This window comes from Mytilus trossulus, chromosome 1 (assembly GCF_036588685.1).
Source record: "Mytilus trossulus isolate FHL-02 chromosome 1, PNRI_Mtr1.1.1.hap1, whole genome shotgun sequence".
NCBI classification, from domain to species: Eukaryota; Metazoa; Mollusca; class Bivalvia; order Mytilida; family Mytilidae; genus Mytilus; species Mytilus trossulus.
In genome coordinates, this window is record NC_086373.1 from 52307998 (window position 1) to 52331462 (window position 23465).

Here is a 23465-nt window from a genome sequence, read left to right on the forward strand (position 1 = left end):
AGTCAAATTATTTAATATTTATGAAAGGTTATTATGTTTACCCAAATACGGTAATGCAAATATGTAGTGTATATAGTGTACATGTATGTGTTCAAGTTTACGTAAAGATAAATACTTTTCATGAAGTCAAAAGTCTATTGTTTAGAAACCAAATTAAAGATCATCACGTGTCATTAAACGTTACATCAGAAGTAAACAAAATTACCTTTTCAAACTTCTACAATGAGTATAAAAATAGCATCAATAAACGTAAATGGCTTAAGAAATGTTAAAAAACGTACATTAGTTTTTAATTGGATTGTTTTACAAAACATAGATCTTGTCTGTTTACAAGAAACACATTGTACATAGGACCAAACTTGGCTTTGGAGCAAAGAATGGAAAGAATTTGTGGGTGGTGAAAGTTTTTGGAATTGTGGTACAAACGAATCGAGAGGTGTGGGAATTTTATTAAAAAAATATTTTACGCTTAGCTTTGATGTCCTAATGATAGATGATAAAGGTAGAATGCAAATTGGTGAATTTAAAACTAACACTGCGGTTTACCATATTTTTAATTTGTACACCCCAAATAAGGGTTCTGAAAGGAAACATTTTTTTGAAAACTTGAAGAACTTTAAAAATTACTTGTATTCAGATGATGGCACAGACCATTATAATATCTTTTTAGGAGATTTTAACTGTGCGTTAGATAGAAAGTTAGATAGGTCCCCATTCACACCAAAATGATGACACAGGCTTAAACGAGTTGAAAAATCTTCTATTGAATTTTGATTTATATGATATATGGCGATCTAAATTTCCAACAAATAGACGGTATAGTTTTCAAAGAGGCAATTCAAAATCACGAATAGATTATATTTTTTGTACGAACTCCCTTAGCTGTAAAGTTTTAAACACACGTATAATTACATTTCCTTTTAGTGATCTAGATATAGTTACTTCAAAAATAAAATTAGATGACATTGAAAGAGAACCTGGAATGTGTATCATGAATCTAAATACAATTAAGACTGGTGAATTTTCAAATGCATTTAAAACGTTTTGGGAAAATTGGGTTAAAAACAAGAATCGATTCAATAGCATTCAAGAGTGGTGGGATGTTACAAAAGCAAAAATTAAATTTTTGACCATGGAAATTAGTCAAAAACTAAACCGTTTATCAAAACAAAATAATATAATTGCGTTAGAAAAACAGCTTGAAAAATTGAAACTTCAACTAAACGAATCAAATAAATCATGTGACAAAATTTCAGAATTGGAAAATAAAATTTTGGAATTCTATACTAAACAAACAGTCTCCGTAAAAATTAGATCAAGAACTAAATGGGCCGAAGACGGGAAAAAGTCGACAAAATACTTTTTTAATTTAGAAAAGAAAAATGGGCAGAACAAACTATGGCAACGTGTAAAAACAGAAAACGGTGAGTATAAATGTGACATTGATTCAATCTTAAATGAACAAGTAAAATTTTATACTAAACTTTTTGCCACGGAAGGGTAGGACAAAACAGCGGGCCAACAACTTTGTCAATTTATCGTAGACAAGGTAAGTAAGGAAGATCAAGAGATGTTAGATAGAGATATAAATATCCCTGAAGTAGAAAAGGTACTAAAATTTCTTAAACAAAACAAATCACCTGGCGAAGATGGTATAATATCAGAATTTTATGTTTTATACTGGGATATAATAAAAGACGATTTATTTAGTTTATTACAAGAAATTTTTATTGATACTATATTGAGTAACTCTCAACATAAGGGGGTCTTAACCTTATCACATAAAGGAGGGGAAAGGGAAAATATAAAAAATTGGAGACCACTAACTTTACTAAATTGTGATTATAAAATTATTGCAAAGATTCTATCTGAAAGACTTAAAATAGTATTGCCTAAAATTATTCATACCGATCAAAAGGGGTTTGTTAAAGGTAGAAATATAAGCGAGGCTAACCGAATGATTCAGGACATTATAGAATATATTGACAACGAAGATGAAGAAGGAATTATATTATTTTTGGATCAACAAAAAGCTTTTGATAGGGTTGAATGGGAATGGATAGATTTTGTATTGGAGAAATTTGAATTTGGCGGGAAATTTAGAGAATGGATAAAGATGCTATTATATAATGCTACTACGTGTATCTAAACTAATGGGTTTGTATCAAGATACTTTTCTATTACTCGCTCCGCTAGGCATGGGTGTCCAATAGCGCCTCTGTTGTATATCATACAAGCTTAACCCATGGCATGTGCGATAAGGGGTGACATTAAAATAGAAGGATTAAAATAACCAGAAGGGGGAGGGAACTTTATAGAAACCAAATTATGTATGTTTGCAGATGACACCCAGGTATTTAATAAAAATGAACAATCTGTAGAAAATACTTTTAAAGTTTTGTCCTTATACGAAAAAGCTTCGGGTTCTAAAATAAACTATGACAAAACAAAAGGCTTACTATTAGGGGCTTCTAAAAGAAAACGATTTAAATTTGATAAAATCAAATAGATCACAGGCAATGTTAAAACCTTAGGGGTGTGCCATGGTTATGAAATAGATGACAATGATATTTGGAGAAAAATACTAGAAAAGGTTAAAAACTGTGTACATTGTACATGTATGGAAAAGTAGGAAGCTTACATTTAAAGGTAAAACACTTATAGTAAAACATATGATACTTTCTCTTTGTTCTTACGAGATCGAAATACGAGGAATTGCGGATAAATTTACTAAAGAGCTAAATAATATAATTTGGAACTTTATATGGGACTTTAAAGTGAACCAGGTAGATAGAAATGTCTGTTGTTTGGACGAAAAAAAAGGGGGGATGGGAATGGTAAGTATAGATACGTTTATAAAAAGCAAACAAACAAAACTAATATATCGTTTAATTCATGAGCCATTGGAAAGCTGGAATGCGATCGGTAAGTATTGGCTTCGGAAATTTGACGAAAAATATAATGACACTTTTTTTGTATGTAAATGTTCAAGTTTGAACGGTTTAGATATGAACCAACTACCACAAGTTTATCAGAAAATTATAAATACGTGGTCAGGATTTATTGAAAATGTTGAAATACCTCCATATAAAAATATTGTTTATTAAATATGACATTTTCACAATATAATAGTAAACGCTATTGTAAGTACTCTTCTAATAAAAGACAGATTCGGTGCCAATTATTTTCGTTGTTTATTGTTTCAAATCGATAAGCCCAGAATGTCTGATGACGTCACACAGTCTTTTTGGTACTGAAGTAGTGTGGATAAACATATTAAAATACATTTTTACCTCGCTATTATTAAACACTATTCGCTGAATATTTCAATAAAGATGCCGTCTTTCCAAGCATTCAATTGTACTAATGAAAAGGGGAAGTGTACAAAAAGTTTTTTCGTTATACCTGATACTTCAAAAAGTGCAGATACATTTTTTTTTCGAAAACAATGGATTTCGAACTTGAAAAATGGTAAACTGAAAATAGAAAATTTTAAATTTAACAGTACAAGTAGCAAGGTTGTTTTTGAAGACCATTTCACGCCCGATTCATTCGAACGAAACCTGGTCAAAGAATCTTTGGACTTCTTGCCAATAAAAACATATTGGCGTCAAAATGCAGTGGCGACAATTGTCAACACCGGAATGGACACCAGAAAAACACAGGAACGATCGACCAAATCTACACAAAAATGTCGAAGTGCACAGGTTAGTAAATAGAAATAATATTTCAAAAAAGAATAACTTTTATTCGATTTATCGTTATACGCAAAACTAAAACCATTTCCATGTGTGCAGTAATGTATGTAGTAACTAGTATCATATTATCAGGTCATTTGAGGTCATTTTATGCGCGTGTTTGTAAACAATATCATAAATATATACCATGGTATAACGATGAGTTCTCAATATAACATTCCTCGCGGAGATCAGGGAATAATAAGCAATTATTATAAAGGCATTGCTATGATGGTTAAATACTTATATCAATTACTAATAAACAAAATAAAAAGTCCTGAAACCTGGTTTCGTATGTGTTGTCTTATAAATGACTCTTATATTGATTAGGATCTAACATCCCGTTTTTAGTCAGAGTCTGTGCTACTGGAAGGCAAAACATTCGTTTGCCTAGTTATTTAAATAAAATATGATGGGCAGTTACACAAGAGAACAACAACGGATATTTTAAAAACTGCTATTATCCACGTGAAAATTTGGAAAAAATATGGGGAGAAAAAAGGGGTGTTAGGGGGTCGGCATAAAAGCTAAATTCCAATAAATATCGTCTATCTATTTTATTTTATTATTTTTTGCAGGTCAAAGAAAAGATTAAGATGTTTAAAAAGAAAAGAAAAGCGGCAACATGTTCTACACAATCAGTCAGTTCAGAGACATTGACCTTATAGCATCATGTATGCCAAACTAGTACACATTGAGAAAATAAGGGGACACGAGGGGGATTGGTTGGTCGGTGAAACACAACATATCCATTAAATATCGTGTATTTATTTCATTTCATTTTTTTCTTCAGGTCAAGAAAGAGACCATACTGTCTATTGAAAAACCAAACGCGGCAACATGTTCTTCACCTCCAGTCATATCAGAGACTTTAACTTTACAGGATCAGGTATGCAAAAGTACATTTTTTTTGTACAATGATTTGATTTCCTTGACCTTCATCCCAGACGGCCATTATTACAGAATCTTCCTATTGCATTTAATGTGTTTATTTATAATCGTTTTGAACATGCATTGAATATTTGCCACTTGGTGTTGAGCAAACAACAAACAACCAATCAATTTTCCAAATATTTTGTAGGCAATTCTTATTAATTTGAATATCTGAATATGTTAATCTTGTTTACCAGCTTGGGGGAAATTTAATAAACATGTTTCAGTTTTGAAACAATTCTTATTAAATATTATTAGCCATGAAGACAAAAAATAAAAGGTTCTATTGTGTATTATAAATACTATTTCAAACATTTTTTGTTATAGAGCATTTTTTATGAGCACCATGGAGAATGCAGTGGACAAATTCAAGGGGTACAATCAAAATCACGTGATAGATATACACACACACCGGAAGTTACAGTCGAACTCGTCGCTTGAAAGGTTAGTAGTTGCATTTTCTTGTTTATATCAATTAAATTTTGATTAATAAGTTGGCACACCGAATGTCGGATAGTATGTAGTTTTAAAATACACAATTGGTTTTGCTAGAAAGCGTACAGGTATTGCAAACACTTAGACACAGTTCCCAATTTTCGACGGATAACTGTGTCGAAGTGTTAGCAATAACTGCACGCTTTCCAGCAAGGATAATTGTGTATTTCATAGCTAGATAATATCCGACATTCGGTGCACTACTATATTTATTAAATTTTATTGATATAAATAAACGCAACAGTAGTATACTGCTGTTCAAAACTCATAAATCCATGGACAAAATCGGGGTAACAAACCGAAACAAAGGGAAACGCAATAAATATAAGAAGAGAACAACGACACAACACCGAAACGGACCAAGCATCAGACAAAACACCACGAGAATAACAAATATAAACAAGTAAATACGACTACTTATCTTTCAAGCGGTCTGCTCGACTGTTACTTCCGGTGTGTGTATATCCATCACGTGATTTTGATTGTACCCCTTGAAATTGAAGTTCTTAAAACAGTAGAATTGCTACCTTTAACATTTAATTCTAAAATATTGTGTCTATATACTTAAGCCTTTAAACCAGGAGATAATAGGCAACTCCCGGCTGACCGAAAGTAATTTACAGTCTTGAGTGATGAGTAAATGTATTTGAAGTACTCTGAGTACTTTTTCATGACAAAAGTGCAAAAATAACTATTTCCGGTTCTCTCAAGGTCACTACGGGTATCATATTGCACCCTACCTTTTGTTTCAGGTCATATGGCTTTATAATAAACCAAGTTGAAGTAATAATCGATTAACCTTATATTTAAACATTTCAGAGCCAGTAACTCCTATAAACGATGGACGAAAGATACCAAAGGGACAGTCAAACTCATCAATCGAAAATAAACGCTATGGCTAAAAATGTTTAAAATGTCATGAGATTGTGTTGGACCAAATGTAACATATCTTCATTACAATAAAGCAAACTTTTTGCACCTTTTTTATACATATCTTTAAAAGTGTTTGAGAAAATGCCAAAATAAGCAAAAGTCAAAATTTAGGACTTGACCCATACAGTGGAGATCACTTCTAACCTCTCATTAAATCTGTCAGAATCTGTCAGGAGAACTGTTCTAGAACAGTACGTAGAACTGTCAGCCTGACACCTTTTAGTCAGTTCTAGGTTAGAGCTGTTCTAGCTAGAACTGATTTGGTCAGTTCTGCCTAGAACTGATTTGGACAGTTCTACCTAGAACTGATCCTGACAGTTCTACCCTAGAACTGATTTGGACAGTTCTACCTAGAACTGATCCTGACAGTTGTACCCTAGAACAGTTTTAGTCGTTTCTACCTCTAGAACAGTTCTGCGGTTAGAATTGATTACAAATTCTACGGCTAGAATTGATTTATAAATTCTACGGCTAGAATTGATTTCAGAATTGATTTATAAATTCTACGGCTAGAATTTATTTACTAATAGTAAATCCTACGGCTAAAATTGATTTATAAATTCTATGTCTAGAATTAATTTATAAGTTTTAACTGAGACTACTATAACATATAGTAGTCTCAGGTTTTAAGAACTCTTTGTCTTAATATAAAGGCTTCGGCAAAATAGCGATTAATATTATTAAGAGTTTTGATATTTTGCCGGTTTTATTTCAAATTTTTTGTCGGCAAGAGAACATATCATATTCTGCATGTATGTGACTGTCCCAAGTCAGGAGCCTATTATTCAGTGATTTTCTTTTGTTGATGTGTTACATAAATTATTTGTTTTTCTTTCATTTTTTTAACATAAACTAAGCCGTTAATATTGGGGGGGGGGGGGGGGGGGGTCATTATCATTTTAATTGTTTTACATTTGTCATTCGGGGAGTCAGTATGGCTCGTTTTACATAACAAAATTATCTGACCTCCTTAATGTTATACGTTATTCCGGATCAAACCACCAGAGACGGATCCAGCAGTTTTAAAGGGGGGGGTCTAACTAGTAAATGTCCTCATGCAAATGCATTGACCGTTAAAAGAAGGGAGTCCCCCCACCGCCCTGGATCTGCCATTGATCCACTATAAAATAAAACTGATCATATTTGATTTCATCATATAAATCTATAAACATTTAGCTGCACACTGCAGGAATCCAGTTTATTTTTAGGCAAGGATACCAATTATATTGGAGAACATGATTAATGATTTCAAAATTTTATTTGCACTCAATTTATAGTACTAGAATGGTCTCTTTTTATTTAAAATATTGAATTGTAAACAAATGTGAATATCCATTTACGAGTAGTTTTCATACCTCGGACGGACCTGTTATACAAAAATCTTTTGACCGCATCAATTTAAACTGACCTTATTTGCTCTTTCTTTCTGCAAATCTATATAGCTGTACAGAAATTCAGCTATAATTTTAGACCAAGAGGGACTGTAATATAAAGTTACAGCAATATTGGAAAACAATGACCTCAAAATTTTGTTCACATGAATTTATAGCCCCACCATATCCTCTTTTTATTCAAAGTATTGAATCGTAAACAAATATCAGTAGTTTTCATACTTCAGACTAAGTCTTGTAATACAATCTTTTGACCGCATCAACCAAAACTGACCATATTTGCTTCTTTTTTATGCAAGTCTATATATTTGGACAGTACTTCAGTTATAATTTTAGGTCAAGAGGGACTGTAGTTTATAAATTATTATAACTTCAATATTGGAAATCAACAACCACAAAAAAAAAAGAATCGAATTGATTGAGAGTGCCAGCATTTCCTACTTTTATTCAAAATATTGCATCAGAAACAAACATCAGTTAGTTTTCATACCTCAGACTGACTCATGTAACAAAAATATGTGTCTGAGCAACAACAACCCAACCATAGAGCAGACAACAACCGATCACAATGGATTGTATAATTCAAATGACAATGTGTCCTCTTTTTATTCAAAATATTGAATTGTTAACAAATTTCAGTAGTTTCGATATATCAGACTGAGTCGTTTTAATAACAAAATTATTTGACCACATCAACCAAAACTGAACATATATTCTTTATCATGTAAATGTATATGGCCTCATTGTTAACCAGTAATATTTCTATGTCAGGACAGATATTGTATGATAAAGAGGACACCAAATTTTGTCCACATCAATTTAGAGCGCCATTATTTTCTCTCTGTATCGAAAATATTATTATTTAAGGAATGACTGTAATATTTTTTCTGTCTATGAAGAAATAACATAAAAAAATTGGTGCACACTGAAAAATGGGCGTTGCAAGTTTTTTAACAGTGTGCACCACATTTTTAAAGTTATTTCCAATAGACAGAAAAAAGTATTACAGTCATTTCTTAAAATTTAATTCTAAATTCCATTTTAACAAAATGTTTAAACCTTGGCAAACCATGAAAAAATGTTGATGACGTTACGGTCACATGACTAACTTATTTCTATGGGTGCTGATAACAAAATAACGTCAGAAGACCTGTTACATCCAAACTTAAATTATTAAGGTGGTACCCAACACTTTCACTAAAATTAATTTGGCTCGTTTAATTTTCTTGAAATTTTGACAAAGTATTTACTTTGACCCTTTGACAAAAATATAAAAAAAATAAAAAATTTAACTAACCGTTTTATCAGAAAAATTACACTGGTTATATAGCAGTTTGACAAACACTTATTTTGATCATTGAGAAGCTGAATATTCCCTATACAACACAACGTAATTAAAACATTTAGCTGATTTTACAGAGTTATCTCCCTGTAGTGTTAGGTACCACCTTAAATAATGAACCGTCACAAAAGTGACTTGTTAACTCAGTAGTTCATGATGGGTTTTTTTTAAACAAAACTATTTAACGGCATCATCCAACACTCACACGACTGATTCATATACTTTATTTTAAAATGAAAAGTACATGTATGAGAAGTTCTTTTCTTGGAATAGTATACCGACTATACTGTTATTATAATTTGAAGAAGGACAATGATTGGTTTTGTTTGTAGCCTAACGTTCAGTGGCAAATATTTCATTCATGTTCAGATCGAGTATATTTTTCTGACGTTCCAGACTCCAAGATATTATCCACTGTACAATTTTTGTTTGATCATTTGTCACAGCAGAATCCTAAATCATGAATGTAAATCCAAGGCAAACAAGGTAAATTAAGATTAAATTTCCTTGAATTAAATGCAGTTATTTTTACGAAGAGACTGTTAAAAACGGGGAACGAAAAAACGTAAACAATGATATTTCATTTGCAATCTTATAAAAATATTTCTCCGATGAGTTGGATAACCTCCTATATCCACTTCGATATTTGTACATGTAACTTTTGATCAGTAAAAACAATATAGAAAAATCTGCTATTATATATAGTAAAGTAATTGGAACTGATTTTTCTTCTAAATTCTAAAGTACCCTTTCTCTAGTGACGTCATTTAGAACTGTTCTTCAGTCCTGACTGCTTTGGTCAGTTCTGCTGACAGTTCTACGGTTAGAACTGATTTGGTCAGTTCTACCTAGAACAGTTTTAGACAGTTCTACCCTAGAACTGATCCTGACAGTTCTACCTAGAACTGATTTAGTCAGTTCTACCTAGAACTGATCCTGACAGTTCTACCTAGGACAGTTCTAGGGTAGAACTGTTCTAGCTAGAACTGTTCTAGGACGGGTTAGAACAGTTCTGTGACAGATTATTCTGACAGTTCTAATGAGAGGTTAGAAGTGATCTCCACTGTACCTTTCACCTTAACCACATTTTCTAAGTTAGGACCTATGGTCTTCACATAAAAAGGTTCCTTGGTTATATGGTTAAAGGCTTATGAGTTATTTATTTCGTAATGGTAGAAAACTCCTACGAAATGTCATACAATCGCTTCGACCTCAATTATCCAAAAAACCCGGACAATGTAACGAACAATTTGAAAAAAATAATTTTGTCGATATATTTTTTTTTGTTACGAAGGTGATGCACACATTTAATAAACAGTGAATAAGGAGATAGCTCTAACAAAGAAATGTTTTTGTCGAAGCAGGGTGAAATTTAAAAGCGCATAAACTGTACGAAACAATACAAAAAAATATCTAAGCGACATATTGCGAAACAAAGTTTTGGCGGAAACAAATAATAATAATCAGAAGAAGAAATACAATAAGTCTTTCCACAGATAAGTGGAAAGACCCAATTAAATAATTTGATTATGGATGTAACTCGTCTTCTAATCCTTTTTTGTTTATCAGCTCAAATGCATAATGATGTTATCTGACCATGACGCCATCAACGTTATTTTCATAGTTTTTTCCGGTTTAAAATGCAATTTAGAATTGAATAATAAGAAATGACTGTAATATTTTTGTGTATTTGAAATAACATAAAAAATGTGATGCACACTTTAAAATAACCTGCTATACGGGTTATTCAGTGTGCACCATATTTTTTTTATATATATGATTATTTTGTATTCGTTGGCTCTTTGCATTGAACTAGCTCTCAGTAACTGCAAACACTTTAAGATCTCTACTTATATCCTTTTTTTTTATAGAAATGGATTAGAGACAAATAATTGCCCTGTCAAGTCCAGTCTGTGTTGTTTTATGCTTGTTATTATTTTTCTAATTTGATATGAGAAAAATTGTTTGTGTCGGAACCTCTTATAACTGACTATACGGTTTTGTTTTTTTCTCATTGTGAAAAACCGTATGGCTGTCCTAATTGATAACATCCACTTCATTTCGACTTTGGTAGATAGTTAGTTGGCAATCAAACCACATTCCCTTATTTATTATATAATTATTTGTTTAGTTCCACTTCACTCTAGAATTCCCCAAAGGGCAATTCTTGTTTGAAAATGGGCTCATCCTTTTATATGTATTTGTCTTCAGAAAATGACTCTTAAAACCAGCCGTTATGTTTGGACCTAGTGAAACAACCACATGAAATACAACATGGAATGTAGTGGGAAATGAAAAACTATGCAGAGTTCTACAATAAAAATATCATCAATTTGTCATGTTTGTTTCAAATTATTCATATTTTTCATTTAATGAATTGTTGTTCATCCCAGCTAACAAATAGAGAAATTCATATTACTCGATGAAGTTTTATTTTGGGTCACTTTATTTGAATATAATCTATTAGTTACTCACCTGCCTTTCACACACATTTATGGTGCATTGTTTGGGAGTTTTTAGTATCATTATCTACATTTAAAAATGCCTGTACCACGTCAGGAATATGACAGCTCTTGTCCATTCGTTTTTTATGCGTCTTGTTATTTGATTTTGCCATGTGATTATAGACGTTCCGATTTGATTTTCCTCTAGATTCAGTATTTTTGTAATTATACTTTTTATGAGATACAATGTATACTTATAGTTTACATCAAATTGCACACAAGCCAATTATTCATCCATGAACCATACCTATATCCATAGCTATTGTTGTTGATGTAAAATTAGCTATCATACTAAAATCCGTTAAATCGAATCTGGACTTGGATATTCCTTTAGAAAAGTAAGCTATATACACCCATCTGAAAGATAAAGGAGATCCATATAAAAGGTCAATCATTGCAATTGCTTTGTCACATCATAGACGGTGTGACTTTTCTTGTGGTTCATTTGCCTAGCTAGGTCAGTAGTCCCATTCACTGACAGTTTGGCAGCCACCTGATGCATTTACTGAAATGAGTGCAAATGATCGAAAATAATTAGTAACTGGATTAAATATGAAATGGTAATTACAGACATCATCGATAATCTACAGAATTTGATACTTCATAATAAACAGCCATGGAAATAAGGAAAATGAGCATGCAGTTCCACGATGTTATGGGTAGCAACATCCGGGTATATGGGTTAGCAAGAACTATGGGATGTTAGTTGTGAAATAACTTATCAACATCCTAGAAATATACTAAGCCGAAGATAAACACTGATATCCTAATAAAAAAAAATGGAATCGAATTTGCCAAAGGAACATCACTGTCAACTAAAGGAAAATTACCAAAAAAAAAGGAACGAAAAATCGTCCATGTTGCCTTTTTTATAAAGTAAGTTCCTTTTGGTTTAATTTCGGCAGTATATTTATAAAAACGTTTCTTTATTTAAATACCACAGGGGACGCAATAAGTGTTGTTGAATTCATTATTTAAGTGACTGTGATTCGAAACATTACAAAACAGGTTTGCTATTAAAGGGGCACAGTTGGTGCCCATAACAATACCTATAACATGTCGATACACTTTACAGACGAAACGTACATGTTATTGAGGAGCGCATTAACAGCTGCAACTATTTCCATATTCCTCCAGTAAACACATCACACATTTATACATTTTCCGATAAAGAGAAAGGTTTGAAATAAGTTGCAGTACAAATAATTGCATTATATTGCCTAAGGCCATTTAGATCGAAGTTTCATAAGAAAATAAACAAAGAGGTCTTCACAATATAAACATTATTTCTATAATTTATGAGACTTGATTAGGTCAATTGATTGCTCTATTCTTCATATATATTGCCAATTGTTATCAATTGACTTTATTTTAACAACCTATTATTCACTTTTTGAATTAATCCAGTCTTTTTTTAATCTTAAACTGAAAAATTCCTTAATCTGCACTTTTCAGCAATAATTATTATGATTTATGCAGTACACACATTATCCATACCATCACGTGTTTGACGTTTAAGGATTCTATAAAAATTCATCGGAAAGTACCAATACCTGATTGCTAAACATTCCGTATCAACCTCACAAATACAATGTAATACATGATGGTCTCGATGTATAGCTTCTGCGTTCTGACGTTGTTTATCATCTTAACATTGTGTTATATTGTTCTTTCATTTGTCTTTATTCTATCATTAGTATTACTTTTAGTGTTTATAGTTTGTTTTCTGCGATATCCATTTGACACGGCTCAGTACGTATACGTCCCGTCAATGTGTTTGTAATATCTTTCATTTAAGCTGGGGTGTTTTGTATATGCAACTTTTTAGGTTTCTTTAGTTTTTACAACGTTACTTTGTAATTTAAAATATCCCGTCAATATGTTATTGTTCTATCATTTGTCATTATGGCATTGTTCTATTATATGTCATTATGCTATTGTTCTATAATAAATTATAAAATACTTTTAACGACAAACTACAGAACTAGTTTACTCGCGTAATGGTATTTAGCATAATGGATTCTTAAAAATTCTAAAGAACTTCTTGACAATTTTAAATCTAGGTCTTTTTCTGAAATTAATTCTAACATTAAGTTAGATTTTAACCCTGTATACCACCAAATGTAAAATTATTTGAAAGTAATTATTTAGCAAGTCGCAATCAATGACTTTTTATATTAAACCTCTGATAGATAATGAGATAAGACAATGTTTAATATACATTCAAACATATTACCTGTTTGTAACGTCTAGTCGTACGGTAAAAGTATTAGTTAAACCCGTGAAAAAAACAATCTTGCTTGATCCGTCGGATTTGCATCTTGAAAGTTTGTTACCTACATCATTGTTAACCCAGTATACATAACCATTGACGGAATCAACAGCTACACCAGCTGGATATAACGATGTTGTCACAAAATGTTGCAATGTGATGTTCTTGGATGGATATGCAAATCTACAAAAGATGTTATAATAAACTGCTATGTACTAACTGTGTTTTTTTAAATTATATTTATCAGTTATAATATCAAACCCAGTATTGAATTTTGTCACACAAACCAACCATACAATTGTGTTTTTTTTTCTTTAAAAGCGACCAAACTATTACGGCGAAATAATCGCAATTGCACGCCTTTAGCATGTAAAGTGGAATTCGGGATATACCAAAAATGTGTAAACATGCGTTTGTTGTTTCGCCAGTTATTCCCTTGTTTTCCAGAAAAAGAAACTGACCAAGTTCTGAAAACTTTCAAGAAATGAGCAGAATAACACCAACCATACATATATATATATATGAGTATCGTATTGTTGTTAGTATCTTATCTGCTATCGTTTGAGAAACACAAAATTAAACTTGAATTTGTTTCATCGGAAGGTATAAACACTTCTTAATAAACCATTGATTGTTGCTCCATAAAACTTTTAACAGATATCAAAGTAGAAATTGTACAATAAATCCTATTTATACTGCAAATTTAATTGAAATATCGTTTGCAAATTTTTTTACATATTAAATTAATAACACATATTTTATATATTAAATTATTAACTTAAATCCATGCTACATCTCGTGATGAATTCATTTGGCAATCGTTGTTGGTAGTCACCAGGAATTAACATCAGTTGTTCTACCTGTTAGTTAATGTGTTTTGTTAAAATATACTTTTAACTTTTTTGTTCTTTAAGACTATGTTGTTTCTACTGTATTTACCCCCTCTACCAAGACATTTGTTTAACATGCACATGTGTAAAAAATGCGTTTTTTTTTTAATCCAATGTAATCATAGGTTTGAACGTTGTTTTCATTTAAGACTTGTATATATATTTAACCTACCTCCTATACATTTCTAGGAAAATGATAAGTTAAAAGCAACCGCGTGGATACCGTGTATATTTCATATTAGGTAAAAAGGGAGTATAAATATTAAAGCTTTAAACAGACAATGCAATCACGATGATAAACAACTAAAAGAAAATTGATAAAACACATTTAAAATTGTTATTGTTGGCTTTTATTTTTAAAGTAGGTTATTAATACTAACGGTATTGAAGGATTGATAACTTTTATGGGCCAAAAATTCAATAATTGTTTTCAATGGTATCCGGATTATAATTAAATACACCAGTCTCGCGTTTCGTCTACGTAAGACTCATTAGTGAAACTCATATTAAAATGGTTATAATGCCAAAGACGTGCAAAGTTGAAAAGCATTTTGGATAGTCGGTAAGATAAATTCGTTATATAGTGTGCTAGTGATCTAGTACGATATATATGGGGTTAGAAAATTCCATATGGGGATTCGAGCCTCGTTCCCTTTCAACCCATATGGAATTTACTCACTAAATGTGTATAAATGTGTATCGTATTAGGTCACTAGCACACTATACTAATAATAATAAATGTATATACTAATATATGCTTTATTTTTTTTTTCTATCTGATTATTTTATTATTATCGAAAAATATTAACAGAAAATTAGAGAAACCTGTTATAATATTCACCATTATTGATGTTGAATGAGGTCCAAAGCCTTTTTAATTCTTTTGAATATTTTATTCATGAGAAACCTAAAATTTTGCATTATTAATCTTTTAATAAGTTTGTTAGGCTTTCTATCAATGTACAAAATAAAACTCACCGCACAATGTCATATGCATGAAATCTTGGAAAATAAACGTATCTGTTTTGGTAATCGTAGTCCAAAGAATATACACCATATGCTCCATGCTCAACAAGTACAGTTACGTTCCGTGATTCAATGTCAAATTCTAAAACTGATTCTTCATTTGAAATCAGAAGCTTTCCAAACAAAGCTGAAAAAAATGTACACGATTACAAACTCAACTATCTTACAGTGAGAATAACAGGAAACTACATGATGACAATTTAATACGAATTCGTTTAAGACTGTATAATTACAACTTTAATATAAAATCCAGCACTATAGAAGTTCGGAAAGTTGTCAAAAACTATTGGACAACAACTACCATAATATTTTGATAATAACAAACGACCATACACACATCCAACGGCTAAATAATGCATCAGATCTTACATGATATACACATGATACACTAGCTATAGCCGACCCTTCTTGTTCAAAATATATTTTATAGTACTAGCTGCATGTAATCAAATTCTTTTTTCAATATGCAATGAAGAAACTGTAAAACTATTACAAACGACAATCATCTAAATCAACAATTAAAACAACAAGGTGTTATCGTACATTTAACAATCCCATCAAAAATGTTCGAAATGATTTATCTTTAAATAAGACAACAATGGTTATTTTTAACGATAGATAAAAACATAGAGTTCAATTCATGCCGTTCTAATATGTTAAAGTTGATTCATTTAACAGTCATTTTTCATTCGACCCCGTTAATGTGATTTAATGGGACAATGACTGTACGTACTATCCGAGATAACGTTCAAACAATACGACTTATAATTATGTAAGCACTTGTTACAATGTTATGTTTTCAATTCAAAATTTCATTACATACCTGTATTCACATCGATATAAAATATAAAGGTCACTTATGATATTAGCATAATTGTCTATTTGCAAATTTGATGCTTGTAATTTTTAATATATATATGGACTGTGATTATCGTAAAATAATAACTGAATAATAATATTATTATTAACATATTTTTATCTAGTTTATAAAACATACAGCATGTGTTGTTTAATGGTATCTTATATGTATTTCTTATAATTGGACAAAAAACAGACATTTCACAATACTGCTAATCAAACTGCTACACAGCTACTTTTACATAAGTACTATTTTTGTACTAAAAAATATGTAGTACTGGTTTACTTTTAATATTTAGTACTATTTTTTTACTTTAAAATTATTGTAAAATTTAGGTACTTGTATTTTACAGTACTTGATTTGTACTAAATATTGTGGAACAGAAATAATACAATATTCCAAGTTTGAAAATCATAACTTTTAGAGATTTGAAATAGAAAAACTTTCAAAATGCTGCAAATGTAACGATAGTAACCAAAAATCTTTAGTACCTAAATTTCAAGTACAATTTAAGTACTGTAAAATACAGGTACCTAAATATTACAATAATTTTAAACTAACAAAATAGTACTGAATGTTAATAGTAAATTTCCAGTCCGACAGATTTTTAGAACAGAAAATGTAAATTACTAGAGAGGCATTCTAAATTGTTGTCATCCCAAATATTGTCCTGATTATCGCTTCGAACACGTCAAGGACCGGATTCATTTGTATCGGGGTTATACGGGGTGGACTTGTACTGAAGTTTCTCTGTGGATATAAGTGATTCCTCTAGACTCTTTATTCATCCTTTGTTGAAATCAAAATCAATTGGACCAAAGCAACTGTTTTTTTCCAATAGTATATTCAAATCAACTCCCTATCAATGCACATCAATACATTCAACCTACCAACCATTCATATGTTAATTGCAAGGTTGCAATACATAAATACATAACGGGTTCATACTATAATAAACTATGCTTCCTTGTATATTTTTATTGGTTACGCGTCTACACAATACACTAAAGCGATGTGCATTGTTAAATCAAAATAAGAATACAAAGGACTCTTTATTAAAGGTAAACTTTTTGAATGTAAAGACCGATTTGTTGAAGATGATCTAACTAAAATTCCACATCGAAGTTAGTATATATTTGTTAATATGATATAGCATTATGTCTATTGTGTTTTGGGAAACTGTCTTATCTTGATAATCTGAATTTAGTAAAGAACAATATAAAAAAGTACTTTATCCAAATGAAAATGATTGGGGACAAAGCAAATAGTAAACGCATATTGATGTAATAAATCAATAACAACACAATACATGTAGATTTATTTGTATTGCCGTTATGCCATCGATCGATTTATTTTAATTGAAACAAGATATCAGGGAAAAAAAGAGCCAAAATCCTTCTTGATAATAAATTGATTAAAAAAAAGTTTGCTTCAATTGCTTGTTAAAATGTCTTGAGCAATAATAAATAACTCTACTTTGAATTACTACGTGCCTTTAAATTCCCCATGAACTTAGAATAAACACAATATCATACTTAATAAGTTTTCTCTTACTGTTTTGTTCGTCCCACCAAATGTGTCGCGTTCGTTGTGCGTTTTTAAATAATCATTGTACAGTTCGTTGACAAAAACCGTCACAAATCATTTTCTTGTCCAGGTATTCGAGATGGTGTCGGCAACTCTTTTTCTGTATTGTATTGTAAATGTTTATCTATTACCTTAGTCAAATTAATTGAAATTAAAGTATCAGTCATCAAAGCCAAAATTGCAATGTTTAAGCAGCGTACACCAGATAGGAATGTATCTATTGAAAATTTGGACTTTCAACTTTCCAGATGAAATGAATAGTTAATAAATATATTCCAGTGGAAATAAAGTTTAAAAAGTATAGTACAGTCGATAAAACTTTCATTATTTTCTTTTTCACAACTTAAGGCTTTTTAAAATGCTGATGTTGGTTCGAACACGCCTAGACGAAAGCAGACAAAACAATTAAAACTGCAAACTTATGAATTATGTATTAAAGAAGAAAATAATATGACAGATCTATATAACCTTTGTACTACAGGCTCTTAACGTTGGACCGACACACAATAAAATGCGTCGGGGTTAAACAAGTGAGCCCCAAACCCTCTCCTTAACCTGGGACACTGGTGTAATAGCACAGCAGGAAAAAAACCTTGTACAGTTGCAATTGACTAAACTCAAAGTATCGGTGCAAGGCACAAAAAAAAATATACATTAAATATCGACAAAAGAGAAATTGAAGTTACCGGTAGTTATTTCAAAGTGAATTACAATTAGAAGGTACATCATGTATCTAAAGTATTAGTCTGTATATATCCAACGGTTTAAGGTAAAGACGTAATAAAACGCATGAACTTGTGTAATGCCAAATATAAGTAAACAATATCTAGAGAATGTACGATCCCATGAGTTCTCATCAGTGCGCATTTATTGTAATAATGTTAAGTGATGTTTTGATTTAATAGGTACAGCAAAAATGTCCGCGTTATTGCCATTTTTATTTTTAATTATTATTTATTAAATAATTTGGTAAAGGATGACTGGGAAATATACTAATATGCATGTATATGGTCACTGTGTCTTTTTTCTGACCGGCAGTAAAACCTGACCGTAGTTGGCCACCCGTTAAGGTATGTGAGTTTTAAAGTACGCATTTACGTCTAGTCCAAATGAGAATATAAGATCCAATGTCTTGTGAAGAGAGAGCACCACGCTAATTTCACTGTGCTAACCCTTGCAAAATCTTTATAATTGGTCCATAAATGGCCTGTTAAAAGGCAACATTTATGTCCTTATTCAATATACCTCATTTTATTCAGTGGCAGTCCAAACGTCTCTGTCGTTATTCCCGGGGGCCTCCTTTCAGGACTTACATTTAGTATGTATTGTTAATTTGTGTTTATTCTGAACATGCATGAAATATTTGAAAGTGAACGTTAAGCAACCAGCAATCAGCTATTACGTACGCGTGTAATAAACAAATAAAGGGTGCAGAAATTGTTCAGTATCATCTGTGAACAGATTATTTTTTGTATTGATAACTATTAAGACGTGAAAGAAGAAACAAAGCAAGTGTCGAAGGTTAGGTTGATGATTGATGCTTTGCTCAACCGCATAATGTTCCGATGACGACAAGGGTAACTTGGGAATAGAAATATAGTCCCTTAAGTCTTCTCCGAAATAAATCAAAATTTGAATGAAATGCATATGGTGGGTATAGACTTTAAGTGCTATAGTAACCAGAATTACCAATCATTAGATTTTGGCACCACAAGATAAACTGTAATGTTCGAGCATAATCTTTATACCTTAAAATTCAAAGAAAAATAATTGAAGAAAGAAAACCAGTTAATATTAGGAATTAGTTCTTGATCTTTACATCTTAACATTATAGAAACTGTATAACTTTTGATAGCTATAAATTACAAGTTCATTGTATACAATTTTTGTTTGCCTTTATGTAACTTTATTGTCATCTATGAGCATCAAGGACTCGCCTCTGAGATTCAGACAAAAAGCCTATAATCCATTGATCGTTTTTGATTGCTGTATGTATAAAAAATAAGATGTAGTATTGAAACAACTCTTCGCAAAAGACCAAACGACACAAAAATGAACAATGATAGGTCAGCGTACGGCCTTCAACAATGAACAAGCCCATACCGTATAGTCAGCTATAAAACACACCGCAATGTTATACAATTCATTTGAGATAACTAACGGCATGATTTATGCACAAAATAGTGAACAAAAAATGTTTATAACCACTGAATTACGAATATATACACGCTCTTGGTTTTGGAAAGACACATACAGAATACGGCGAGATTAAACAGTCATGTAAACGGGCACCAAATCCACGCCCTAACCGTACATTGACTGTCGTATGGTAAACACTTTCAAATATGGTATTCATTAGAAATCGGACGTGTGTATCTGTATATTCAGCCATATTTGCATATTTTGAGTTATTGTGCTTTCCTACCAATTTACACTTTTGTATACAGGATTTTTTTTACATGTACAATATACCTACAAGAATGTTCAATAAATACAATGGATATTATGGGTTGCTGTCTACATGCTATTTTGGTAAATTATTATTTTCTAACATGCATATTGGTTATAATCATATCAAAGCATAATTTAAAACATGCAAAATTCATTGACAAACGCAATATTGTGTCAACGAAGCGTAGAGTAAAAAAAAGTGTAATGACAACGAAGCGTTCACAGAATGAAGATAAAGACACTTTAAAACGTGTTTTTGTGTTTCTAGATACAACACAAAGATACGATCCTTATGATTTTTTTTTTTAAACTATGAAATTTTCAAAAATGTATGTTTTAAAAGTTATGAGGTATGAGAAACATTAAGTTTTGAATATTTAAAAATACCAAGCACGTTTTATCACTGATATCGTCGTGCGTTTTTTTTTTGAATTTTTGTACATAGAAATGTCCCATATTTGAAAACCCTTTTAGTAACTAATGAATAGTATGGCAAAGAATATATAGGAGCAAAATATCCGAAAATAGATATTGAATTTTCTTTAAAAGCATTCATTCCTTACTGTCTGAACTCAGTGGAACACGGTGTGTTAGATTAGAACGCGTCAACGTCCGGTTTTATCTGTATCGGAGTTATACAGGGTGAAGTAAATCAATGTGTGTTCTAGATAAATAACGATATGCGCCGTCGTTTAAGTTATACAACACGAATTCATACCCCCATAGTTTTTTTATGTTACATTAAAGCTGGACTATCTTCTTTGTCTTAAGTTCAATTAAAGAAGTAGTAATTTTCTTATTAAAACTATACATTATCTTGACTTTTTTGGAATATTCAACATACCTTCCATAGCTTAAATATAGCGTACCGATTACCAGAGGTTTGATTATACAAAAACAGGTACTTCTGATATGAACACATAGCAATGAGACCTCTTATTATTATTCTATATACTTTTTGTGTCACTCAAATACTATTGTAAACGGTTTCTATAGTGAGTCCCAAAACTTTCATTTGATACCAAAATTACTCAATTGTTTCATCTATTGTTAATAATACAACTATTTTGTTTTAAACATGCACTAGTTTCTTGTATATTCAATTCAAGTCAATTCACTACTGTTCAGTAGCATTTTGTTCTATTAAGCATGATGTTGATGGGTGCATGAATATAGTAGATACGTTCAAGTCTGAGAATGGACCTAAAATAACCAACGTGTCTGAACAAAGCTGATTTTTTTAGGTGAACAAGTATGAAAATAGACTGAAAAAATGTTCATGACAATATAGTTTATTGTCCAGTCTTTTTAGAGCTCTACAAGTAAAAATGATCGTTTCAGACGAAAAATTGGTTTACTAATGAAAGTTTACACTTTTTCGTATTGTGTAATGTTTTTGTTATTTTCATTTCCCCGTGATGTATTCAATTACCCGCAGGTATGATTTGAAGATCCTACTGACCCGCAAATCACTGCACGAAGTTCTAATGAACAGTAAAATAATAACTATCAAAACATCTCAATTAAGTTCATACAGAGTTAAGTTCAAGTCATTGGATACGCACGTCTAACTTGTAATGTGATTAAAAGGAAATATATCTGTATCATTAGGGGTGTTCATGAGAGAGAAAACCCATATATATTTGTGCAGATATTTTACTAGATAATGTGTTTCTTTTATTTGACAAATGGGGAATCTAGAAATGTCAGCTCAAGTATAAGTCATTTATGAAACAATATGTGATTCTTTATTCAAACCATCATATTGAATTGAACTGAATTAACAGAGATAATAGAATCAGTTACTTAGGAAATATCTTCAATAAATGTCATCGTATTGTATCATACCTTTCTGAAAACATGTTGCACTAGTCAACGAAACGATCAACACTCATATTAAGTATCCACGAACAAATGTAAGATAGAGAAAAAAGGAACAACGTCATTAATAAAAGCAATAAATAAAAAGTTAAACTTTGATATCAATACCGCTAGGTTTAAGATTAAGTTTAAGTTAACATACAAATACAGTATTGTTTTGTTTATATATATTTATATATACTCACATTCCGCAAATGAACACTGATAAACAATCAAACACATGCTAAACCACATTAGAACGTCCATGATTCTTTTCTTTAAGTTCTTTTTTAACATAGAAAATAGAAGAACATGACACCTTTGTTTAGATATATTTTTACAGGTCAAGAACACGAGTGGTCGAAGTGGTAGGGTCCAGTGATGAACAGATAGAAATTATTAGGTCACTTGTTCAAGCTTCGTCACATATGATTGATAGCGCGAAGATTACTTATATAAAGATGAGAGTGTACTGTAGATAATCATTCTCAGGTCTCGTGAATCTTACCAAGTTACCTTTTTTAAATATTATTTCTCTATCTCGTGTCACGCTATAAACATCAAAGTTAGTTAGGTGCTTTAATCATTCACCTTATATAGATATACTTAAATTAGCGTACTCATGTCCTCGCTTATATAATAAATTATTTATTTGCGACGCAATTTATTTTAACTGATTTTTTTACACTCCACTTAATGAGTAACACTGCATGAAGGACAACTACGGGTATAAAATCAATCTAGAACACGTGTTATATTCAAATATACACATGTGTTCAAGCATTTAATAATACAGAATTTTCTTTAGACTTTCATGTTTAATGTCATTTTATTCCCTTGATATAAAATATGTAACCTATACTTATATTCACAAATATTTGCGCAGAAACGAGTGTTTGATTTATCTAAAAGAAAACCAGTAATATTATTGATTTATCGAATATTTCAGATATTTGTCGACACGACAGCATCAATACAACAATGAAAATCACAATTACTTGAAGATTAACTCCTATTAGGAAATTTGACAATACCTTTACAGTTATTTTTTATTGGGTTTGTTAAAAAGTGGTAGACTAAGGCCGTTTTCACACCAAACGCCGTGTACAGTAAACAAGTTTACATTTGGTTTAATGTAATCTACACTAGTTTCACATAAGATTTGTCCACATCTATACACCTTGT

General features: G+C 31.2%; 1 protein-coding gene across 2 annotated transcripts in view; it reads right to left on the reverse strand.

Moving 5' to 3' along the window:
- The window catches only part of LOC134708541 (low-density lipoprotein receptor-related protein 8-like), a 34609-nt gene extending 11832 nt beyond the window's left edge, over positions 1 to 22777 (reverse strand). For both annotated transcript variants that reach the window (XM_063569183.1, XM_063569174.1), the window contains exons 1-4: positions 22487 to 22777; positions 15476 to 15650; positions 13572 to 13790; positions 11583 to 11692 (exon numbers count right to left, since the gene is read on the reverse strand). In XM_063569183.1, coding sequence (XP_063425253.1) covers positions 11583 to 11692; positions 13572 to 13790; positions 15476 to 15650; positions 22487 to 22577 — 595 coding nt within the window. In that variant the 5' untranslated portion in view covers positions 22578 to 22777. The remainder of the gene's footprint in view (positions 1 to 11582; positions 11693 to 13571; positions 13791 to 15475; positions 15651 to 22486) is intronic.
- Positions 22778 to 23465: the final 688 nt, after the last annotated feature.